The 17,083-nt window shown below is 43.0% G+C and overlaps 1 protein-coding gene across 2 annotated transcripts in view; it reads left to right on the forward strand.

The window, feature by feature from the left end:
• Positions 1-17,083, forward strand: part of ntrk2a (neurotrophic tyrosine kinase, receptor, type 2a) — a 55,437-nt gene that overhangs the window by 24,096 nt on the left and 14,258 nt on the right. For both annotated transcript variants that reach the window (XM_020468887.2, XM_020468894.2), the window contains exon 13: positions 13,236-13,421. In XM_020468887.2, coding sequence (XP_020324476.1) covers positions 13,236-13,421 — 186 coding nt within the window. The remainder of the gene's footprint in view (positions 1-13,235; positions 13,422-17,083) is intronic.

Consider the following 17,083-nt stretch of genomic DNA (forward strand, 5'->3'; position numbering starts at 1 on the left):
ATATATATATATATATATTTGTAATAATGACAATTACAACAGTACTGAATGAACAATGAACACTTATTTTAAATTAATATAATACATAAATAAAATATATTTAGTCTCAAATAAATAATGAAACATGCTCAATTTGATTTAAATAATGCAAAAACACAGTGTTGGAGAAGAAAGTAAAAGTGCAATATGTGCCATGTAAAAAAGCTAATGCTTAATTTCTTTGCTCAGAACATATGAAAGCTGGTGTTTCAATATTAACAGTTCTTCAATATTCCCACTTAAGAAGTTTTAGGTTGTAGTTATTATAGGAATTATGAAGTGTCGACTATTTCTCTCTATGCCATTTGTATTTCATATACCTTTGACTATTGGATGTTCTAATAGGCACTTTAGTATTGTCAGCCTAATCTCAGTAGTTGACAGGCTTGATAGGCTTGCTAAGAGCTGCTTGCAAACACAGTAAAGTTTGAATGAATGCTTACGAGCCTGCTGCTGCCTACCACCGCACAGTCAGGCTGCTCTATCAAATCATATAATTAATTATAATAAACACAGAAATACGAGCCTTAGGTCATTAATATGGTCAAATCCAGAAACTATCATTTCGAAAACTAAACGTTTATTCTTTCAGTGAAATACGGAACCGTTCCGTATTTTATCGAATAGGTGGCAACCCTAAGTCTAAATATTGTTACATTGCACAACCTTCAATGTTATGTCATAATTATGCCAAATTCTGGCAAATTAGTTCACAATTAGCCAGGCTGCCCAAACGGTTGCATATACCCTGACTCTGCGTGCAATGAACGCAAGAGAAGTGACACAATTTCCCTAGTTAATATTGCCTGCTAACATTAATTTATTTTAACTAAATATGCATGTTTAAAGAAATATTGACTTTAAGAAAGGCATTGATGTTTATGGTTAGGTACGATTGTGCTTTTTTCGCGAATAGGATTTTGTTAAATCATCACCTGTTTGGCGAAGTAGGCTGTGAATCGACGATCAATTAACAGGCAGCTCATTGATTATATGCAACGCAGGACAAGCTAGTTACAGTGCCTTGCGAAAGTATTCGGCCCCCTTGAACTTTGCGACCTCCTTTTGCCACATTTCAGGCTTCAAACATAAAGATATAAAACTGTATTTTTTTGTGAAGAATCAACAACAAGTGGGACACAATCATGAAGTGGAACGACATTTATTGGATATTTCAAACCTTTTTAACAAATCAATAACTGAACAATTGGGCGTGCAAAATGATGCAGCCCCCTTAAGTTAATACTTTGTAGCGCCACCTTTTGCTGCGATTACAGCTGTAAGTCGCTTGGGGTATGTCTCTATCAGTTTTGCACATCGAGAGACTGAAATTTCTTCCCATTCCTCCTTGCAAAACAGCTCGAGCTCAGTGAGGTTGGATGGAGAGCATTTGTGAACAGCAGTTTTCAGTTCTTTCCACAGATTCTCGATTGGATTCAGGTCTGGACTTTGACTTGGCCATTCTAACACCTGGATATGTTTATTTTTTAACCATTCCATTGTAGATTTTGCTTTATGTTTTGGATCATTGTCTTGTTGGAAGACAAATCTCCGTCCCAGTCTCAGGTCTTTTGCAGACTCCATCAGGTTTTCTTCCAGAATGGTCCTGTATTTGGCTCCATCCATCTTCCCATCAATTTTAACCATCTTCCCTGTCCCTGCTGAAGAAAAGCAGGCCCAAACCATGATGCTGCCACCACCATGTTTGACAGTGGGGATCGTGTGTTCAGGGTGATGAGCTGTGTTGCTTTTACGCCAAACATAACATTTTGCATTGTTGCCAAAAAGTTCAATTTTGGTTTCATCTGACCAGAGCACCTTCTTCCACATGTTTGGTGTGTCTCCCAGGTGGCTTGTGGCAAACTTTAAACAATACTTTTTATGGATATCTTTAAGAAATGGCTTTCTTCTTGCCACTCTTCCATAAAGGCCAGATTTGTGCAATATACGACTGATTGTTGTCCTATGGACAGAGTCTCCCACCTCAGCTGTAGATCTCTGCAGTTCATCCAGAATGATCATGGGCCTCTTGGCTGCATCTCTGATCAGTCTTCTCCTTGTATGAGCTGAAAGTTTAGAGGGACGGCCAGGGCTTGGTAGATTTGCAGTGGTCTGATACTCCTTCCATTTCAATATTATCGCTTGCACAGTGCTCCTTGGGATGTTTAAAGCTTGGGAAATCTTTTTGTATCCAAATCCGGCTTTAAACTTCTTCACAACAGTATCTCGGACCTGCCTGGTGTGTTCCTTGTTCTTCATGATGCTCTCTGCGCTTTTAACGGACCTCTGAGACTATCACAGTGCAGGTGCATTTATACGGAGACTTGATTACACACAGGTGGATTGTATTTATCATCATTAGTCATTTAGGTCAACATTGGATCATTCAGAGATCCTCACTGAACTTCTGGAGAGAGTTTGCTGCACTGAAAGTAAAGGGGCTGAATAATTTTGCACGCCCAATTTTTCAGTTTTTGATTTGTTAAAGTTTGAAATATCCAATAAATGTCGTTCCACTTCATGATTGTGTCCCACTTGTTGTTGATTCTTCACAAAAAAATACAGTTTTATATCTTTATGTTTGAAGCCTGAAATGTGGCAAAAGGTCGCAAAGTTCAAGGGGGCCGAATACGTTCGCAAGGCACTGTAACCTAGTAATATCATCAACCATGTGTCGTTAACTAATGATTATGTGAAGATTGATTGTTATTTATAAGATAAGTTTATTGCTAGCAAGCAACTTACCTTGGCTCCTTGCTGCACTCGCGTAACATGTGGTCAGCCTGCCACGCAGTCTCCTCGTGGATTGCAATGTAATCGGCGTCCAAAAATGGCAATTACCGATTATTATGAAAACTTGAAATTGGCCCTAATTAATCGGCCATGCCAATTAATCGGTCGACCTCTAGTGAATATCAACAGCTACAGGTGCTCAGATACATACAACATGTATAACCTTGCTGCACTGACACAATCTTCATTAACTTTTAGCCATGTGTACTGCCTAACTTTTGCATTTCTTACTCTCCACACATCAGAAAGCTCAAACTCAGTTAATAGACCAGACAGGCAAATTTGTGACCGCAGGTGAGGTTCTTCAGCAGTGCGATTAACAGTAGAATCCACTGTACAGTTCCAGTCCCCCCCTAAAACCATATACCCCTCTTGGTCACACTGTCTTAAGGTTTACTTTATTTGATCAAATACGGAAATACTCTGCTCTGTACCCTCATTAGGAGCATAAAAAAAACAACAACAAAAAACATAACATCCGCCTTAACCAATAAAACCCGACCCTTGACAATCTCTGTTGTAGATCCCACAGTCACCCCTAAGCCTGAGGAAAGCAAAATTGCCACCCCAGCACTGGAATTAGTACCATGACTGAGTATATGCTGTCCGTCCCACCACATACCCCCGTCAACCTCATTAACCTCATCACTATGTATTGCCTGTAGAAAAAACGACATTAAGCCTTTTCTGTTTTATTACTTCTAATACTCAAGCCCATATCCTTCTCCTGATCCTCCTTAACTGAGGCCACAGACCCCTGACTCCCCTCTGCCACATCCCTCTCAACACACCCCACTTGCACCCCATCACTCATACCGGGCATCTCCTCCACTACCTGGGAGACTAGTCCCACCTGAACCCCCTCCTGTACCCCATTACTCGTAATGGGCATCTCCTCCACTACCTGGGAGACTAGCCCCACCTGAACCCCCTCCCGTACCCCATTACTCGTAATGAGCATCTTCTTCACTACCTGGGAGACTAGCTCCACCTGAACCCCCTCCTGTACCCCATCACTCGCACTGGGTATCTCCTCACCAGTCTTGGGAAATGGCTCCCCAGTTCCATCCTTACCTCATAAAACAATATTTTTCTGCTGCACATCAGACGTTATGTTCTCCTCTGGTACAAGCTGCAACTCAGTACCCTCAACAACAAGTGCTTGTGGCTGCTCTACCACAGTCGGCCCACCTCTCCCTACATCAGTGGGCCCAGGCGTTACGAGGACCACCTGCGTCCCTCCCTCCACCTTCTCCCTTTTCGGGCATGCATGTTGCTTATGGCCAACATCCCCACACTCAAAACACTGTTGACTACTCGTACTAGCATAAGCCATATACAATCTGTTGTCATACTTGACTTCAAACGAAAGTCTGCTCCGGTGAGTCCAAAAACATAAACACCTGTCGCCAAAACGACATAACCTGTTTCAGAGCCGGGTGTTTGCAACCCAGCGGGACAATTTTAATTGAACTTGCAAACTTCTCAAACCGCAATGGCTCACGCTCCAATAGCTCATTGGGAATAAACAGTGTTACGTTCGAAAATCGTTACTCTTGTTGACGGAGAAAAAAGTGCCGTAACTTGAATAAACATACCTTTAAGAAGTACACCATTCTCAACCATCCGATCAACAAGACGCTCTTCTTTAAGAAGTACACCATTCTCAACCATCCGATCAACAAGACGCTCTTCTTTAAGAAGTACACCATTCTCAACCATCCAATCAACAAGACGCTCTTCTTTAAGAAGTACACCATTCTCAACCATCCAATCAACAAGACGCTCTTCTTTAAGAAGTACACCATTCTCAACCATCCAATCAACAAGACGCTCTTCTTTAAGAAGTACACCATTCTCAACCATCCAATCAACAAGACGCTCTTCTTTAAGAAGTACACCATTCTCAACCATCCAATCAACAAGACGCTCTTCTTTAAGAAGTACACCATTCTCAACCATCCAATCAACAAGACGCTCTTCTTTAAGAAGTACACCATTCTCAACCATCCAATCAACAAGACGCTCTTCTTTAAGAAGTACACCATTCTCAACCATCCGATCAACAAGACGCTCTTCTTTAAGAAGTACACCATTCTCAACCATCCGATCAACAAGACGCTGTTCTTTAAGAAGTACACCATTCTCAACCATCCGATCAACAAGACGCTCTTCTTTAAGAAGTACACCATTCTCAACCATCCAATCAACAAGACGCTCTTCTTTAAGAAGTACACCATTCTCAACCATCCAATCAACAAGACGCTCTTCTTTAAGAAGTACACCATTCTCAACCATCCAATCAACAAGACGCTCTTCTTTAAGAAGTACACCATTCTCAACCATCCAATCAACAAGACGCTCTTCTTTAAGAAGTACACCATTCTCAACCATCCAATCAACAAGACGCTCTTCTTTAAGAAGTACACCATTCTCAACCATTCAATCAACAAGACGCTCTTCTTTAAGAAGTACACCATTCTCAACCATCCAATCAACAAGACGCTCTTCTTTAAGAAGTACACCATTCTCAACCACCCAATCAACAAGACGCTCTTCTTTAAGAAGTACACCATTCTCAACCACCCAATCAACAAGACGCTCTTCTTTAAGAAAAACCTCCACCGCTTTATTCATCTGGGATGCATAAGCAACATTTTGATAGCCTACCTTCTCTCCTACGGCGACCAGAAACTCCTCCACAGTGACAGTGGCTTCAGTAACACACCTGAACAGGTGTCAGGGACAGCATCCCCATCTGGGTCGCCATCCCCACCAAAACCAAGGCAATTCCAACAAGAAATACAATAAACCTAATTCTACCACTGAAAAAAAAAAAACTTAATCAGACACCACTCACACTCGCTCATACAATTCCCAGCATGCACCAACGAGAGAGAGAGAGAGAGAGAGAGAGAACTATCAGGTGTCATGTAAACACAGTTTGATGGTTGAGGAGTACACTGAGCTATAGGTCCAGTAGGGGCACCTAGCCATGCATACTGTATATTCTATACATATCTCCACATGCTAACACATGAACTAGAACATACCATACCAACTGCCTACATCTCAGCACCCATAATACTTTCGTTAGACATAAAAGTGTAAAACACACATACCGTACACACTCATTAAAGCTGCAGTTCAAATGGAAGTAAGGTTTGATGTAGGATGTTACAGGGTCAATGTTGAGACACTTTTATCATACAACTTCCATGAAATACACTTACACACCATTACACTTCCATAGCAAAATAAAAGGCAGGTTTTCATAAAGCATTAACCTTCTTTTACCAGTACATATTTGTACATATTTAAGTGCTATATTTTTGGAAGAGAAATTAGATAGTCATTCTAACACTGTATTAACTAACATTTATTAAACTTGAAGTGCATCTTAAAATGTTTTTTTTACTGGAATATGTGTGTACACTCCGATATGCAGTATAAAATGTGTTTTCATACTTGCTGGAATATCCAGGGCCAAGAGCCTCTTGTATGTGTGTTATGTGGTTGTTGTGCTGTAAATGATGGCATTGATTGCTGTAGTGTTTTACGTCATATTGAGTTATATTGAGGCTGACTCGTAGACAATAAAACTATTGGAACACATTGTACATCCTTATAATTTAAGTGAATGCATTTTTCTCCAGTGTCCTCCCTCTCTGTCCATCCTCCTCCTCTACAGAGTGTGTGTGAGTGAGTTCTGTTTTTGTAGAAGCTCATCTACACATTCTGATCACACACTGACCCTGAGCAATGCAGGGACATCACACACAGACACACACACACACACACACACACACACACACACACACACACACACACACACACACACACACACACACACACACACACACACACACACACACACACACACACACACACACACACACTTTCTGAAATGGGGCATTCAATGCCCTCAATAGACTGTCAAAATGTAATCCATCCACTTCTATGTGTGTATTAAAGTTGCCATTCAACATGAGGAATCATGGAACCTGCTACGGAGTGCACCACCACACACAGCCTTTAATTCCCAAGACAAACAATGGACGGCTAATAGTGTAAGGAGAAACGATGTATGCTCTTTGTCTGTCTCTCTTTCTGTTTGCTTCTCATTATTCCCCCTCTCCTTTTCTGTCTCGTCACCTTCACATGTTTTAAGTGGGAGGAGGTGAGCCAGTCTCCCTGGTGTCACATGAAAAGTTGAATGTGGTTTGTTTATTAAAAATAGAAAAGCACTGACAGAGAAAGAGAGCGAGAGAGAGACAGAGAAAATCTATATTTTTACATGGAGGGGGAGGTCAGTTAGGAATCTGATATTCTGCAGACTGTGGCTAGGTCCTGTTCTGTCAGGTAGTGAGGGCTGGATTCAGAGCCTGCCATTAAATTGCAGTGTAAATGAAATTGTATCCTTCCTTCCATCTCCATTAGTCTTAATTCCTTCATCCTTCTCTCTCCCCTGTTCAATTCATTCATCTATCCATTGACCCCTCCTCATCTCCTCCACCCCCATCTCTCCCTGCTCATAACCTTCCTTTCTCTTCACCTTTACTCTCATTCCTCCACACGTTTTTCTCTCTGTTCCTATGCCGCCATCCCTCCTTTTCTCTGTGTCTGTGAGATCAATAGATCACTTCATGTTTTCAGCGAGGTTAGAGGTGCGTTTAGAGAGCAATATGCTCCGGTTACCCTGCTGGAGGGCAAGGGGGCAGGCGGGGGAGGCTCTTAGGGCCAGAGGGATGACAGGACACTTTACCGGTCATCACTGCCGGTTAGCACTGAGAGTGTAATAGGTGGACGAGAAACACATTGTTCCTCCTGCCTTCGTGAACATATCTATCTCAAATACCTCATACCCCTGCACAGTGATCTGGTACTGGTACACCCTAGCTCCCTGCACAGTGATCTGGTAGTGCTACTCCCTGTATATACAGTGGGGAGAACAACTATTTGATACACTGCCGATTTTGCAGGTTTTCCTACTTACAAAGCATGTAGAGGTCTGTAATTTTTTATCATAGGTACACTTCAACTGTGAGAGACGGAATCTCAAACAAAAGTCCAGAAAATCACATTGTATGATTTTTAAGTAATTCATTTGCATTTTATTGCATGACATAAGTATTTCATACATCAGAAAAGCAGAACTTAATATTTGGTACAGAAACCTTTGTTTGCAATTACAGAGATCATACGTTTCTTGTAGTTCTTGACCAGGTTTGCACACACTGTAGCAGGGATTTTGGCCCACTCCTCCATACAGACCTTCTCCAGATCCTTCAGGTTTTAGGACTGTAGCTGGGCAATACGGACTTTCAGCTCCCTCCAAAGATGTTCTATTGGGTTCAGGTCTGGAGACTGGCTAGGCCACTCTAGGACCTTGAGATGCTTCTTACGGAGCCACTCCTTAGTTGCCCTGGCTGTGTGTTTCGGGTCGGTGTCATGCTGGAAGAACCAGCCACGACCCATCTTCAATGCTCTTACTGAGGGAAGGAGGTTGTTGGCCAAGATCTCGCGATACATGGCCCCATCCATCCTCCCCTCAATACGGTGCAGTCATCCTGTCCCCTTTGCAGAAAAGCATCCCCAAAGAATGATGTTTCCATCTCCATGCTTCACGGTTGGGATGGTGTTCTTGGGGTTTTACTCATCCTTCTTCCTCCAAACACAGCGAGTGGAGTTTAGACCAAAAAAGCTCTATTTTTGTCTCATCAGACCACATGACCTTCTCCCATTCCTCCTCTGGATCATCCAGATGGTTATTGGCAAACTTCAGACGGGCCTGGACATGCGCTGGCTTGAGCAGGACATGCGCTGCAGGATTTTAATCCATGACGGCGTAGTGTGTTACTAATGGTTTTCTTTGAGACTGTGGTCCCAGCTCTCTTCAGGTCATTGACCAGGTCCTGCCATGTAGTTCTGGGCTGATCCCTCACCTTCCTCATGATCATTGATGCCCCACGAGGTGAGATCTTGCATGGAGTCCCAGACCGAGGGTGATTGACCGTCATCTTGAACTTCTTCCATTTTCTAATAATTGCGCCAACAGATGTTGCCTTCTCACCAAGCTGCTTGCCTATTGTCCTGTAGCCCATCCCAGCCTTGTGCAGGTCTACAATTTTATCCCCGATGTCCTTACACAGCTCTCTGGTCTTGGCCATTGTGGAGAGGTTGGAGTCTCTTTGATTGAGTGTGTGGACAGGTGTATTTTAAACAGGAAACGAGTTCAAACAGGTGCAGTTAATACAGGTAATGAGTGGAGAACAGGAGTTTTTCTTAAAGAAAAACTAACAGGTCTGTGAGTGCCGGAATTCTTACTGGTTGGTAGGTGATCAAATACTTATGTCATGCAATAAAATGCTAATTAATTACTTAAAAATCATACAATGTGATTTTCTGGATTTTTGTTTTAGATTCCGTCTCTCACAGTTGAAGTGCCTCACAGTTGAAGTACCTATGATACAAATTACAGACCTTTACATGCTTTGTAAGTAGGAAAACCTGCAAAATCGGCAGTGTATCAAATACTTGTTCTCCCCACTGTAGCTCCCTGCACAGTGATCTGGTAGTACTATTCCCTGTGTATAGCTCCCTGCACAGTGATCTGGTAGTGCTACTCCCTGTATATAGCTCCCTGCACAGTGATCTGGTACTGCTACTCCCTGTATATAGCTCCCTGCACAGTGATTTGGTACTGCTACTCCCTGTATATAGCTCCCTGCACAGTGATCTGGTAGTACTACTCCCTGTATATAGCTCCCTGCACAGTGATCTGGTAGTACTACTCCCTGTATATAGCTCCCTGCACAGTGATCTGGTAGTACTACTCCCTGTATATAGCTCCCTGCACAGTGATCTGGTACTGCTACTCCCTGTATATAGCTCCCTGCACAGTGATCTGGTAGTACTACTCCCTGTATATAGCTCCCTGCACAGTGATCTGGTACTGCTACTCCCTGTATATAGCTCCCTGCACAGTGATCTGGTACTGCTACTCCCTGTATATAGCTCCCTGCACAGTGATCTGGTACTGCTACTCCCTGTATATAGCTCCCTGCACAGTGATCTGGTAGTACTACTCCCTGTATATAGCTCCCTGCACAGTGATCTGGTAGTACTACTCCCTGTATATAGCTCCCTGCACAGTGATCTGGTAGTACTACTCCCTGTATATAGCTCCCTGCACAGTGATCTGGTAGTACTACTCCCTGTATATAGCTCCCTGCACAGTGATCTGGTACTGCTACTCCCTGTATATAGCTCCCTGCACAGTGATCTGGTAGTACTACTCCCTGTATATAGCTCCCTGCACAGTGATCTGGTACTGCTACTCCCTGTATATAGCTCCCTGCACAGTGATCTGGTACTGCTACTCCCTGTATATAGCTCCATTCTTGCATTTTATTCCTCTATTGTGTAAATCATTTTTCGTTGGGAAGGGCTCGTAAGCAAGCGTTTCACTGTCAAGTCTACACCCCTTGTATTTGGCACGTGGCAAATAAAATCTTATTTGATTTCCTCACCGTGTTTTAAGAGATCATCACCTCGTTTTAATGACACTGACAGGCACGATGTCCTTTTAAGCCGTTTAATACACTCCATATGTCCATAATCCCAGCAGCCCTCTAATCCCATATCCAATAAATGTCCGTCCGTCCGTCAGTCAGTCTGTCTTAAGGAGGAGCGCTTAGCGAGCCAGAGGAGATCAATATAGTAACAGAGTCTCCACCCCCCCAGCCCACCCCTGCATTAGAGCAGCTCTGTCTGTTAAAGTGCGTTAGGTCAGGACCTGACCCCCGTGGCCCACCGACCTGTTCGTGCCCCCCACCCCTCCCCTTCCCTCCTACAGGCTAAATAGGGTTTATAACGATCTGGCCCTAGACCTCACCACTAATGATGAGTCCCCCCGACACACACGCTTACAGCAATAACCTGCTTAGGATGTGGTGTGTGTGAAATAAATCATATACAAGTCATAAGTCATATACAGTACATCACCTAACTCTCTGTTGTCTACCAGGCAGTCTACACTGCGGGTCAACCTGATTACACCAGCCATTCTTGCAGGATCACTGCTCTCAGTTAGAGAAAATCCATACATATGTCTCCAGTCAGATCCAAGATGGATGCCTCTCTGGTATCCACAATGCATTGCAGTGACGCCATTACTGTACAATGCGGCTGCGTAATGGTTCTTCCAGAGGAGGTGGAGGAGGAGGCATAATGGTGGCACATAATTTGAGCACCCACGGGGGAGAGAGAAGCCTGTTTGTGGTGAAACCACTCAACACATTATCGGTGGAGAATCAAAGAGCTCCCCTGTAAAGCTCTACCGTCAGTGCACCGCTTGAAACTCCACGGACGGTAGCCACCACAGAGGAAAGCAGAGCAGGACTGGATGAAAAGAGGTCTGATGTCTTGAGATTGTAAAGTTTAGATGGATTATCAAACCGCCAGGAGGCAAGCCTCACTGTTTGTCATGAACTAGGACCCCCATAGAGGTTTTCCTGGTGAGGAAAACACTCCAGGCCCTAGACAACAAGAAATAAGGTCAATCATACCACTAGGTAATTATTCCAATCGTTAACCTGCCAACCATTGCTCCACTAGGGTTAACCCTCTTAGGGGAGATTTTAACTAGCCTACCTTGGTAAGGGTCACAACAATACTTTTCATGAGTCTTGCAGTCATTTGTCAGGGATTGTGTTGCTTCCTTTCAACACAATGCTGGAGGTCACAGAGATTAGAGGTCATGGGAGCTAGTTTGGACAGATGTGCTTTGACCCCATTATTCATGTTTCACCACAATCTGGTGATCAGTGTCCATAAATGGCAGCATCCACCCACACTGTCACATACGCACGCACACACACACACAATCTTATAAGCCCACTGAGAGACAATCCCTCTTTGTTTCTCTGTCCTGTTCCGTTGCCTCCTCCTGCTTAGGAATGCACCACTGCTATTCCTCTACTGCTCCAAAACAACACTGTGGTGTGTGTGTTTAGAGATTGAGACTGTGTGTATGAGAATAAAATATGAATTGTTTATTTTGGGATAGAACTGTAAACCAGAGAAGAAACAAAATTTGGTCCACAGATAAATGATACGTCATTCTCTCCGTATTCACAAAGTACTGTATCAACACATTCTTTCTCATCATGACCTAAACTACTATTGTACATTCATTAGCCCTGAGGGGAGACAATTGAATGGCATTTTGGAGAGTTTGTTTCCTATCTTCAACAAGTTTAAAGGCCACATTTCTGTTCGTGGGACAGATGAGAAAGAGGCAATCCTTGACATTAACAAAAATGTACTCAAACGTACTGTATTTAACAATATTTGAGTATTACTTGTGGTAACATTGCATATAAAATGCAGTTATACCCATATTACGTACTTTGGATATGGGTTTTGACATGCACATCTACGGACGGATATAGTGTCTTAGGTTAGGGAGGTTAATAATATCATGATGATAATGTGATCAGTGATACCTCATATCTCAGAAACTCATGAACAAGGAAGGATGTGGTGATTGGTATGGAATTGAGCCTCATACTTTTTGTAAAACAAAAACATGCCTCCTCTTCCATTTTTTTAAATTTCATTCTTCCACTTTAATTTTCCTCAAACACCACTTCTCCCCTTCTCTTCTGCTCATCTCCTCTCATCTCTTCTCTTCTGTTCTCATCTCTTTCCCATTTCTCTTCTGTTCTCATCTCTTCTCCCATTCTGTTCTCATCTCTTCTCCCATTCTGTTCTCATCTCTTCTCCCATTCTCTTCGGTTCTTATCTCTTTTCCCCTTCTCTTCTGTTCTCATTTCTCCTCATCTCTCCTCTTCTGTTCTCATCTCATCTCTTCTCTTCTCATCTCTCCTCTTCTCTTCTGTTCTCATCTCTTCTCTTCTGTTCTGATCTCTCCTCTTCTCTTCTGTTCTCATCTCTTCTCTTCCGTTCTCATCTCTTCTCTCCTCTTCTCTTCTCTTCTGTTCTCATCTCTTCTCTTCCGTTCTCATCTCTTCTCTCCTCTTCTCTTCTGTTCTCATCTCTTCTCTTCTGTTCTCATCTCTTCTCTTCTGTTCTCATCTCTTCTCTTCTGTTCTCATCTCTTCTCTTCTATTCCATTCTCATCTCTTCTGTTCTCATCTCTTCTGTTCTCATCTCTTCTCTTCTGTTCTCATCTCTTCTCTTCCGTTCTCATCTCTCCTCTTCTCTTCTGTTCTCTTCTCTTCCGTTCTCATCTCTTCTCTTCTCTTCAATTCTCATCTCTTCTATTCCGTTCTCATCTCTTCTGTTCTCATTTATTTTTTTCACTCTTCCTCTTCCTTTTAATTCCATTCTCCTCTCTCCCTGCTCTCTCTCTCCTCTCGCTCTCTCCTCTCTCTCAGGTGCGTCATCGGTGATCAGTAATGATGACGACTCGGCTTCTCCTCTCCACCACGTGTCCAATGGCAGTAACACTCCGTCCTCCTCTGAGATGGGCCTAGACGCAGTCATCATCGGCATGACCAAGATCCCCGTTATCGAGAACCCTCAGTACTTCCGCAGCAACAGCATGCTCAAATCAGACACCTGTGAGTACAACAAGACCATGGCTTACACACACGCGCGTGTATACACTCACAAGACACACATACAAATGGCTTTCTTTAATCCCAGTTCCTTTTAATGGGTAACAAGATATAGCCTACTAGACTGTAGCAAAGAAGAATAGCCTGCAGACTAGGAGATCTCAAAGGATCTGAGTGCTGACGTCACCATGAATCTGTTGCACCGACACATAGACGCCATCTAAGAACCCACACCAGAATGTACGTATGTGTGGGTTGCCTTAGCAACACTCTCTCCGCTGCTATGGAAATGGCACTGGAGCTGCTGATAAAATGTGTTGAGTGGGACAGGCAGCGTTCCGTGTGTGTGTGTGTGTCAATCACACTTGTTAGCTGTGTAGTTGGATCTATCTAATCCACCAAATTAGAGGTCATGCTTCTTAAAGAGGACACAAGTTCCTGAGCAGATGATGTACGGAGGCATCTACAATAGGACTGTGTCTCTGTGTAGGTCTGTGTTATACACAGTGTGTGTCTTTGCTGTCTTTACCTTTCTGGGCCAATGGGGAGAGAGCTGTGGTCTGACTTGTGTCCTCAGCAAATCACCAACAGAGATTTATGAGCCTCAGAAAAACATAAAATATCACTACTGTACAGCTGTGTGTGTGTCTGTGTGTTTTGTGGTGTGTCTGTGTGTGTAAATGTCGTATTAATTTTGATGAAAAAGAGAGAAACGATGTAGGTAAGGTATTATGTCAGGAGAGTGGGTGTGACTCTAATATCTTAGAAACAGATCAATAGCCTCCATTAATTTGTGCACTCCATTAGAGTGGACAAAACTCATTAAGAACAAGAGATGTACACGCACACACACTGCATTCGGAAAGTATTCAGACCCCATGACTTTTTCCACATTTTGTTACAGTCTTATTCTAAAATTTATTAAATAGTTTTTTCCCCCTCATCCATCTACACACAATACCCCATAATGGCAAAGCAAAAATAGGGTTTTAGACCCTTTACTCAGTACTTTCTTGAAGCACCTTTGGCAGCGATTACAGCCTTGAGTCTTCTTGGGTATGATGCTACAAGCTTGGCACACCTGTATTTGGGGAGTTCCTCCCATTCTTCTCTGCAGATCCTCTCAAGCTCTGTCAGGTTGGATGGGGAGCGTTGCTGCACAGCTATTTCCAGGTCTTTCCAGAGGTGTTCGATCGGGTTCAAGTCCAGTCTCTGGCTGGTCCACTCAAGAACATTCAGAGACTTGTCCCAAAGCCACTCCTGTGTTGTCTTGGCTGTGTGCTTAGAGTCATTGTCATGTTGGAAGGTGAACCTTCACCCCAGTCAGGTCCTGAGCGCTCTGAAGCAGGTTTTCATCATGGATCTCTTTGTACCGTTCATCTTTCCCTCGATCCTGACTAGTCTCGCAGTCCCTGCCACTGAAAAACATCCCCACAGCATGATGCTGCCACAACCGAGCTTCACCGTAGGGATGGTGCCAGGTTTCCTCCAGATGTGACGCTTGGCATTCAGGCCAAAGAGTTCGATCATGGTTTCATCAGACCAGAGAAACTTGTTTCTTATGGTCTGAGAGTCCTCCAAGCGGGCTGTCATGTGCCTTTTACTGAGGAGTGGCTTCCGTCTGGCAACTCTACCATAAAGACCTGATTGATGGAGTGTTGCAGAGATGGTTGTTCTTCTGGAAGGTTCTCCCATCTCCACAGAGGAACTATAGAGCTCTGTCAGAGTGACCTTTGGGTTCTTGGTCACCTCCCTGACCCCCTGATTTCTCAGTTTGGCCGGGCGGCCAGCTCTGGGAAGAGTTTTGGTGGTTCCAAACCTCTTCCATTTAAGAATGATGGAGGCCACTGTGTTCTTGGGGACCTTCAATGCTGAAAAAAACCCGTTTTGCTACCCATCCCCAGATCTGTGCCTCGACACAGTCCTGTCTCGGAGCTCTACGGACAATTCCTTCGACCTCATGGCTTCGTTTTTGCTGTGACATGCACTGTCAACTGTGGGACCTTGTATAGACAGTTGTGTGCCTTTCCAAATCATGTCCAATCAATTGAATTCACTACAGGTGGACTCCAATTAAGTTGTAGAAACACCTCAAGGATGATCAATGGAAACAGGATGCACCTGAGCTTAATTTCGTGGCTCATAGCAAAGGGTCTGAATACTTATGTTAATAAGGTATTTCATTTTTTAAATATTTTTTTATACATTTGCAAACATTTCTAAAAACCTGTTTCCAATTTGTCATAATGGGGTATTGTGTGTAGACTTCTGAGGAAAACATTTATTGAATCAATTTTAATCTCCATCCTGGTCTCTGGGTTTAGAAGGCTTATTAGCATTGTACTGGAAATTGTGATTTACAAATGTATTTTCATCAAGTTGTTTACTCCTCTCCTGTGGTATGTCTCCCATTCACCAATGACATCAGAAAGTAGTGACTAAAGTCTAAAGCCAACCCCTACACCACCGTCCCGAAGTGAGGCTTTGGAAAAGCCACAACTAATTAGCAAAAACTCTAAGGAGAATGATAGACAGGGGAAGGGGTGTGGTTTTGTCTCTTCTTGACATGTATTCACTTTTGGTAAATATTTTCTTAACTCTTCTTGAACTGCACTGTTGGTTAAGGGCTTGTAAGTAAGCATTTCACCGTAAGGTCTACACTTGTTGTATTCGGCACGTGACAAATAAAGTTTGATTTGAACTTACTGAGAATGATACGTGTAGTAAATGTGTGGCGTTTGGTTGTGGAAATGTACATTTACTGTACATTAATTGGCAGGAATGGTTGAGTTGTATGGTTGTAATGACTGTAATGATGGAAATAGTTGAGTTGTGAGTAGAACGTGTTTGAGTAACAGAGCTATATGATTGATATTAATATGTGTGTATAAAGAAGAGAGTTAGTAAGCAGTGGTAGTGAGTTGTGGCTTTTTTGGGTAGATGTTTAGGGAATTGTGGGTACTTACATAATTCCCTGAGCTGTGGTTATGACAGATGTGATGTCATCAGGTTAACACACACAAGCACACCCGTACACACGCACGCACGCACATGCACACACACAAACACACACAAACAAAGCTGTGCTCAGGTCTTGAGTCTGTACATTCTGGCCTAATGGCCTACACTCTCTCTCTACCTATCTCTTTAATATTGGGTTATGGTTCTCAGTAAGTTAGTGCAGCTCGATACAGCTTCAAAGTCTAGCCCTCCGCAATGCAATAGACTGAGTGGTGAGCTTTCCTTCAAATGCATTTCTTAATCAGATCAGAAATAAATCTTGAGGTTTTGTGTCCTGTTTCTCTCTGAAGACAGTAACCTGCTGATGAATATGTTTTGGTGTTCTCAACTGTCCTTGTGCTATAGAGAGTTAAGTGGGTGCAGCTCTGGGAGAATCCCGCTACTGTATCAACACCAGCCAGATTTCAGCGTTTGTTCAGTCAAAAATCGCAATTTCAAATAGACGTTCAAACATCTATTTCTGATGATTCCCACATGATAGCTATTATGCTGAGAGACGGAGCTGACATGATGTTACTATAATCACAATAAAAAGACGCAAAGCACCACTAATTGTGCAACTTTTACTTTTGAAAACAGTGATCAGACAATACAGCTCATCACGATCAATATCAAGACAACAAAATAGTAGATAGATCATTCGG

Source organism: Oncorhynchus kisutch, linkage group LG3 (assembly GCF_002021735.2).
Source record: "Oncorhynchus kisutch isolate 150728-3 linkage group LG3, Okis_V2, whole genome shotgun sequence".
NCBI classification, from domain to species: Eukaryota; Metazoa; Chordata; class Actinopteri; order Salmoniformes; family Salmonidae; genus Oncorhynchus; species Oncorhynchus kisutch.